Source organism: Capsicum annuum, chromosome 7 (assembly GCF_002878395.1).
Source record: "Capsicum annuum cultivar UCD-10X-F1 chromosome 7, UCD10Xv1.1, whole genome shotgun sequence".
NCBI classification, from domain to species: Eukaryota; Viridiplantae; Streptophyta; class Magnoliopsida; order Solanales; family Solanaceae; genus Capsicum; species Capsicum annuum.
In genome coordinates this window covers 16,240,973-16,250,279 of record NC_061117.1, presented here as the reverse complement: position 1 = coordinate 16,250,279, position 9,307 = coordinate 16,240,973, and the positions used below count along the sequence as shown (strand labels likewise).

At 29.0% G+C, this 9,307-nt stretch overlaps 1 protein-coding gene across 1 annotated transcript; it reads right to left on the bottom strand.

Moving 5' to 3' along the window:
• Window positions 1-4,688: 4,688 nt before the first annotated feature.
• LOC124900037 (defensin-like protein P322) lies at window positions 4,689-5,965 on the bottom strand. Its single transcript, XM_047415214.1, has 2 exons — window positions 5,864-5,965; window positions 4,689-4,960 (listed from the first exon to the last, which is right to left on the bottom strand). Exons 1-2 carry the CDS (start codon window positions 5,925-5,927, stop codon window positions 4,782-4,784), a joined length of 243 nt encoding a protein of 80 aa, XP_047271170.1. The 5' UTR covers window positions 5,928-5,965; the 3' UTR covers window positions 4,689-4,781.
• Window positions 5,966-9,307: the final 3,342 nt, after the last annotated feature.

The window sequence follows — 9,307 nt, the reverse complement described above, 5'->3', positions numbered from 1 at the left end:
ATAAAAAAAACATGAATCATGCTTACAAACCACTCTTTTATTATTTTATTAAGGGAAATTCACAATGGGGTATCGTCATACCCTGACTTGCAAGTCATTTGTATAGTATCATTCCATAACCCTTCTCATTCAAACTATTTATAATGTTATGCTTTAGATTTTTCAATCAAATCAATCACTTGACCACCAAAAAAAATATTTAAACAATGTAAGGGAGTCCTTATTTCAAAACATGTGTAAGCTTATGCAAAGATTCTTCCTTTTCAATATCTCAACACACGATGGTCAATTCCTTTATAACAATCCATGCAACTCTTTCAATTGCAACATTGAATATTTATAAATAAAAAAACACCCTCTCTTTAATTCATAATTAATATTAAGTCCAAAACAATAGTAAAAAACTTATTTCATGTTTCAAAATATGCAATTGAATAGCCCATAACATGTGGATTCAAGAGGTATTATAAAAAGAGATGGGTTTCGTCATTCATGCTCTCAATTTAATCTTTGTAAAACTGAAAATACATATGTATACGTGATTATAGTTCAATTCTATAAAAAAGGGTTCAAGACAAATGTTTACATTTATCAAATTAGTTCATAATACATACTATTCAAAACCATGTCAAAAATCCTCTTTGTAAACATAATTGTATATCTTTAAACTTGATAAAAACCATAAAACTTATGCCCAATGATTTTAGGATATCCCACGTACCTTAATTGATGAAGAATTTGTGAAAAGATCGAACCTTTAAGCTTGATAGAGCAAACCCTAAGTTGGTTTTTCTCTCCTTATGCTTTAGATGATGAACTACTAATTTGATAGGTTTAAAACGTTTTAGAGAGCCTTAAATACGTGTTAAGATGTTTAGGGGCGGTTATAGGATGACAAAAGACCATGTTGCCCTTGAATTAACTCAAAAATGGAGTTCCTACACCACTTGGCCATAGGGTTTGTGATGCCAACTCCATGGTAAACCTTGAAGTTTACGGCACCAACCCCATTGCCAATATTTGGCTTTGCGGCACCAACCCTATTGCCATAGGCTTTACGGCACCAACCTAATGTCCAACCTTTCCAGTGAATGTTTGCGATGGTACGGAGATGCCTAACCATCGCCTAAGCTCTAGTTTGCGACGCCAACTTAGTTTTGAGGTCCTTAAACACTCCCAACACCTCCCACAACGTATAACATGATCTACCATCACTACGGGGGTCCTAAAGATCATTCTAGAAGTATCTAAAAAAGTTTTACGACTATGGGGTGTTACAATTCTAGAGGCCTTACTTTGGGTTATTGATGTTATTTCCCTTGTTATATCAGTTTGGGTAACAGGCTTACTTGGCAATGTTTGCCGTGACAAACGCCATCATGACCCTTAATTTTTAGGTCGTGACATCAAATTTCCCTGTTGTTTAACTAATCGGTAAATCACTCTTAGAAGCTTTCGTTATAATATTTTGTTTCTCATACTTACATATTGTTTAATCAAGTCAATTACAAAAGTTAAACTTCAAATATTTAATAATTAATTTTTACTTTTACTTCATGCTTTATGGATCATCTTTTAATGACAATACTTATACAAAATTTTGATAATAGTTATTCGACAATAAAACCCAAAAGCTTTAATTTTGACTATTTTTTATTATTTTTAATCAAAATTGATTATTTAATCAATTTTAAAATATTAAAATAGTCTTAACAAATTTAATATTTATATGAGCTTTATTTAACGTAGGTTAAAACTCAACAATCTATTATGATTGTGTAGAACTTTCTTCTATTGCATGAACAATCCATCACCTTTTTCTTTCTTTCTTAGTATTTATATTTAATAATTTTATTTTTTTCTATGAAATAGGTTTGTACAAGTTCCTTGAAAATGAGGAAGAGGTAAAAGAGACGGGTTAAAATTAGTGATTATATGGGTTTATATTTTATTTTGTTGAGTTGAGTATGGTTTTCATGTATTTCCTAATTATCTTTTATGATATGAATAGAATTTTTGTGTAGACGATTTTATTCATTGATATTGAAAATGTCTGACATATTTAATATACTAAAAATTAAAATTATTTATAATGTTAAAAATTAAGGCGGTGATATGAATAAAGATCAAATTATTTTTAAAATCTCTCATTTTTGGTTAATTGAGAATTAATATTGTTTTGCATAAATTCTATATAAAAAATTAATTAATTCTCGATGTTCATTTTGATGATTTTATTTTTTGTTCTTAATTTAATATAAAATTAAGCTTAAAGCGCAACATTTAACTAACATAAATTCTTGACTCATGAAATTATAAATAAAATTATGTATTTTCCACTACAGACAAGAAGGCTTGAGGAAAACAATTGATCCTTTTGATGACTTTTCCCTTCATTTTCCTGGTTGTAAAGAACAACTCGAACTGAGAATATTAAAAAAAAAAAGGAAAATATATCAAAATTTCTAAATAAATATATTTCTAGCTATAACCAAAGAAATTGTATGCTCATAAATTCATAAAAATCCTAATATTTTTTAAATTTCTGTGATCTTTATGAATTATAATTATTTTATATTATTTTAAATCATGTTATTACTTAAAATATCAATTCACTTGAGTTTGAGGCCGAACTTAGCACAGACCTTATAAAACTAGTATACTATATACAAGACTTACATATTTAGAAACATATAAAAAAGATAATATAAGTCTATTTAGTTAACAATTCAAAATATTCAAAAAAATCATGTTCAATGAAAATAATTGTCGACTCTCCAAATAGTAACTAAGATCACGTAAATTAAAACGAAAGACATATTATTAGAATATAGATTAACCATCCTTGACTATCAATCATATTGACCAAGTAACTTTTTATATAAAGATTTTTGTACTTTTCTACCATAAAATTTCAAAAAAAAAAAAAAAGGATACTTTTTAATTTTTTTAAAAATAATTTATCTTTAAATCTCATTTATCTCGAAATGATTTATAATCTTTTGACTTATAACTACACAAATACTTATGACTTAGTTTTGATCTCTATTTCAAAAATGAAAAAAACAATCTTTCGGGGGCCTCAAGCCAAACTGCATCACATATAGCAATTGAAAAATGAGTCCCTAAATTTTTTATTTTATTTTTCTTGCCCGGGGGGGGGGGGGGGGGGGGGGGTGCTCAAGCCATTTCTTCACTTGCTTGGCCCTTGAGCCGGTACTGAGTGAGATGTTGTATCATGAGTTAACTTATATATCCTAAATTGATTATGTTCATGATACATAACAACAAACCTACTAACTTATGCATTATTAATTAACTATGAGTATTGATACATTGAAATGCATATGATATTATACATTGTGTATCACAATGTAATGTGTTCAAAGAAAAGTGATGTATCCGATTAGCAATTTCTCGAGAGTTCCTCTAATATTGAAAAAATATGAAATTGGAAGTAATTCTCGCGTATGAGTGAAATTTTTGTTGTTGATACTTAAAAGAGAAAAGCTGTCTAACCAATCAGCCCATATATTAGACTTCCTACACCACAAGTGCAAAACTAATCCAGATTAGCAGGACGGTATAAGGATGGGTGCAACTAAATTAATAGATTTCGTCAAAAAATTTATATTTGTATTTAAGAAATTAATTGAATATGTATAGAAGTTAAATTTAAAACTGACAGCTACCAGAGCTTGTATTGCTTTGGTTTAGGATAAGGCGGAACTTTCCCTGCTATCGTATCAACAAGTCAGTTAATATCAGATAGCTCGCTTATTAAGTCCCGCACTTGAAAAGATAATTGCTTGAATATTCGTAACTCTCAATTCAGTACTTAAGCTAACAAAATGAAATAAATAATCAAGTTGATAAGTGTCATAATTAGTGAATAGAGTGTTTCGAACAGATGACCACAAGTCACAACCGTCAATCCCCATAGAATAATTTACCGAGTAAGATCATTTAATTCATAGCTTTATGCGTGTAATAAATTTACACGCAAAGCACGTTGCATGATCTCTTTCCAGCTAACGTTTCTCAATATATATATATATGTAGAGACAAAGGGGCGGAGCCAGCTTATGGTCAGGGAATTTCAAACCTTCTTCAACGAAAATTATACTATTAATACATAGGTTAAAATTGCTTTTTATGAAGGACGCATAAAAGGTGCCTCACCTTAGTTTTCCAACAAGTTTTTACAAGGGATAAGACGTAGAAATACACTTAAATTATGGTGAAATTCAACATTGGACACCTAAGAAGATATTACTTAGGAGATTTGTTTGACTATTTTAGCTATATTTATGTTTTAAAATATAATTTATCTTCATTAAGTATTTATTTTTCTATGTATCGTAACTGAAGTGTTTGTAAGGAAGACAAATATAATTTCGGACGAAGAGAGTAATTTATAAATTATGACCTTCAATTAGGTACTTGTAACCCAATTGCTTGTGAATGTTAAAAAAATTAAATTGCGATTACCAATTATTTACTATAACAACAATATATTCAGTGTATTATTACAAAGTGGAGTTTGGGGAAGAAAAAGTGTACGCAGTCTATATCACTACCTCAAACGAAATAAACAGGCTGTTTCCGATAGACTCCGTCAATTCCTTAACCATTTAACTATTTATGCGTCATAGTAAGGATTTAGAAACAAAAATAGACATTGCATCTTTAAACAATCACACTCATGTGCTTTATTCAAGAGTACATTAATTCTCCCAAACTTCTTCTTTAGTACATACCATCTATAATAATAATCTTAATTAACAATCAGCAGTGCAGTAGCAACGACGACGGAGTCCACTACAATGGCCACCAGTAAATTCTTCATCTTCATTCTCACAAACTGAGGCACAATTCTTACTGCTAAAACATATTCCCTTGAAAGTACCACTTAGCCTCTCACAAGTTTTTGCCTCTATAATTTTCATTGGTCCCATCTCTGTATAAAAGAATAACATAAATACACTTAAAATTATCATACTTATATTACAAAGTAATTACAAAATTTTTTAACTAATTATGTATGTTCGTTGGATGTATTGATAGCTAATTATATATCTCGACAGACTCAAAATCGAAAAAATATATTGAGAGCTAATTATGCATCTTTACAAAGAAAAAATGTATGTTCGTTGAATGTATCGGTAGCTAATTATGTATCTCAACAGACCCAAAATCGAGATTTCAGTAATTATGCAAAATACCGATTTTTTCTGTAATTAAACTCTAAACTATCGGGATTTATATTATTTGCCCTTATTTATTCATATTATAAATGTTACAGAAAAGGTCGATACAAGATTTAAATGTCATAAGATCATCTATAGGCTATAGATGAAAAAAACAAAAAAAAAAAAAACAGGAGTTAACGACGTATAACATCTTTAGCTAATAGTAAACAATTGTCATTGATTTTATTTAATGACGTATACAACAATAGATTATTAAAAATCATGTTAGCAATGAGTTATGACAGCATGTGTAAGATCAAGAAGATATAAAAAGGTGTTTTTTGATATGCTACGAGCACTTTTAATTTAAAATCACAAGATTTAAAAATATTTTTGTTGTCCTTAAATTTAAGATTAGTCAAGGATACATGATGCTTAGTCAAAGATACATGATGTTGCGGTAAGACAATAGTAATTGTCCATTTTGATTAGGGAACACCGAGGAATATGACGAGATGGTCGAAACCTAATTTCCTCCCTCTTAATCAGAGATCTCGATTCAGGACTCCAATGGCCTTACTAGCACAACACTCACGCCAATTAATTTTGAATACCAAATACAAATTTATAAAAAATAAAAAGAAATTTAGATATGAAAGAAAATGACGAACCAGTGGCCATGATAAGCATTGCTAGAAGTAACACAGTAGCAAAGAAACGCATGGAGTGTGACATTTTTCAAAGATAAGATCTTTTAAAGGAATTTTTGTAAATGAAAATGGATGAATGAAAGCATGAGGCTCTCTTTTATAGATTAATATGTCCGTTATCATTTAATGAGGATTTTATAAACTTTTATTCCATTTTGCCTTTTCATTATGTGAATATCATAAAGTAAATGGAGATGAGATGAAAGTAAATACAGTCAAACTTTTCTACGGTGTAATATTTGTCAAAAATTTTATGGCTGTTATAGAGAATGTAAGTATGTATGTATATTGAGAGGGTGAATTAAAAAGGATTTTTGAGAGACAAATAAAGAAAATAGGAAACAACTCTTAAGAATGTAGTAGAAGAGATATTTTTTTAATTACTGATAATGATACATATTTTCAAACACCCACAAGTAGGGGTGGACATGATACGGTACAGTAAGATATTTTAAACTTTGGTACGATAACTTTGATTTTCGGTATCTAAAAAAACAATACCATTACCATACCAAATTAGTTCGGTATTTTTAAATTCAGTTTCGTTATTTTATGGTATGATAATTCGGTAATCATACTTTATTTGATTTCGACGTACATATATTCATATAAAAAAATTATAACTTTAAATTTTAAAAACGTCTCAATCATATCAGACTAACAACTATCTTTGTTAATCAATTACACACAAAAAAAACATTTCAATCATGATTGAATAGTTCGAGATGCAAATTCTGAAAAACATTGCCTAAACTTAAGCATAGTATTCCTAAATAATAAGCTTCCCAAAAGAATTATTTCTGAATAAAAGTTACTTTTGTGTTCAATTGGTTAATGGATGATATATAAATATACTTAATAATCGGTAACATGATATATATATATATATATATATATATGGGTTTTATATATTATTAAAAAATATCGGTGCGGTATACGATATTTCGGTATTTATTGCATAAATACCAAATACTAAAATAATTTAAAACTCCTACCAAACATCATACCAAATACTATAACATCCATACCGCGGTATGAAAAATCTCAATTTTGATCTGGCATTGAGTATATATCATACCATGCCCACCCCTACCCACAAATTTTTTATTTACACAAACCTCTCACTACTTTTTTCCTCCTTCCTCCTTGACCCTTCAGCCCCATCCACCTCCCCTCCCCGTGCCCTAACCCCTTCCAAACAACTAGCAGATGTTTAAACAATTTTTGATTGTTTAAACAACATCTTTCATTTGTTTAAACAACTCCCGATTGTTTAAATAATATTTCTTCCCCCAAAACCATCTCCTCTCCTCCACATCTTACAAGCAACTAGCAGATGTTTAAACAATCCTTGACTGTTTAAATAATATTTTTTGTTTGCTTAAACAACTTTGGATTGTTTAAACAACTCTCGATTGTTTTTCGACGACTGCAATATTTTCACCCAATATTTTCTGAAATTTTTTACAATCAGGTCGAAATCAAGAAGTAGAAGAAGATGAAAATACACAAATAAAAAGATGAAAATTTCAAATAAACATAAAGAAGAAAAAAACTCAAAACACAATAAGACTTAGAAGAATAAAAAAAATGATAAGAAGACAAGACAGAGAAAAAAATATTGAAGAAAAATGACAAACATGAAAAGGAGGAAGAAGATGAAGAAAGGGAGAAGAAAAAAGAAAAAAAAAAGAAAGAAAGAAGTAGATGATCAAAAAGAGAAAGGAAGAAAGAGGGAATTGAATGTTTGAAATTTGAAATATAAAAGAAAAAAATAATTTTTAATATTATAATACTTGTTTTTCAATGTTTTATAAATTATAATTAGGTTTCAAATTCACTTAATTGATTCTGACTAGATGTGTGTCCCTTTTAATTCATTCAACTCTCGAGTGTCCCTTTTAGCTTATTTTTCCATATATAATGATATTTGACATTCAGATCTTATTTAACTGTTATAAACAAAAGTATGCAAAGAAAGAGCATGAATACAAAAAGACAAATATTGGTAGTCCTTTCCTCGTGAAATTATGAAATAACTGATGTGCATCATTAATTTTTTTTTCTTTTAAATTGGATATTCGCACTTGAAATTTAGTGTGTGTGTATGACATTGGTGATGATTATCATAAATATTTTAATATTTTATGTGTACATAATATATTTCTTATAAATATTATTAAATAATATTTGAATATACTATTATAGAGGGGTAATTTTACAAAGAAAGTACCGCTATAATAAACGTTATTGATATTATAGGTAGAACGTCATTATAGAGAAGTAAAATATAACATGAAAAATCGGCTCCAGAGAAAATCAGATCGCTATAATGAAACTAAATATTACACAAATACACAACTAATGTTTCCAATATTACAAAAAATTCGAACTCTCTAAACATATTACAAAAATCCCAACATATACACAGAATGCTATGAATATGTCGGCTATGTTATCTATATTAATAGGGAAAGAGAGTAAAGTAATTAAAAAAGTGGAAGAAAGTATAATTATTTCTAAAAGATTGATATTTATGTTATTTATCCATAAAATAACAGCAAGAATTAGGTACACAATCAGCAGTGTACGGTTGGAGTACTGTCGAAAAAAGAATTTCTCACTTCTTTGTCTTATTAAAAATTAGGTACTAGATTTTTTGATTACACGACTCTTAAGTGATAAAAGAATGAAGAATTCTTTTTGGTCGAATTATTTACAAATATAGAACACTTGTTCAAATCACAAAAAGTATTTTTAAGGAATATAAAATTTCTTGATATTATGAAGAACATTATATCTTTGAGATATAATTTGACACTCACATGTTATTTTGAGTGAAAAATATAAACTGATTTGGGATACTGAAGATAAATAGGTTTAATAAGGTTGTTCCCAAATTTAACATATTATCAATGTATCTTATCCAACCATATATATAGAGAGACACACACAACATATCTAGCTAGTATATTTCTACAAAGTAGAGTATGGAGAGGATAAGTGTACACAGTCCATATCACTATCTCAAGGTGAGATAGAAAAGTTATTTCCGATAGATTCTCAGCTCAAGACAAAAATAATCTAGAAAAGAGATAGTAAAGGAACAAGAAACAATAGGTATTAACACACCAAATAATAACATAAAAAAGACTATCACCAAACAATATGACAAACGATAACACACTCTAAAATAGACTAGCACAGATAACAGAACAAAGACCTCCTACCTACTAGTAAGGACACACTCCTTCCTACTAATCTTCTATTCATACTCGCATCCTCCACACCTTCCTATCTAGGGTCATGTCCCCTGTAAGCTAAAGCTATTACATGTCATGTCTAATCATTTTTGTTCGATATTTCTTCAATCAACTTATACCTCGCTTGAATTCATCCCTAGCC

What these genes read in the sequence shown, in the direction of transcription:
- LOC124900037 (XM_047415214.1), bottom strand. Translation starts at nt 5,927, where the DNA reads ATGTCACACTCCATGCGTTTCTTTGCTACTGTGTTACTTCTAGCAATG. An exon ending in AATGCTTATCATGGCCACTG is followed by an intron (nt 4,961 to 5,863) that starts GTTCGTCATTTT and finishes TCTTTTATACAG; the next exon opens with AGATGGGACCAATGAAAATT.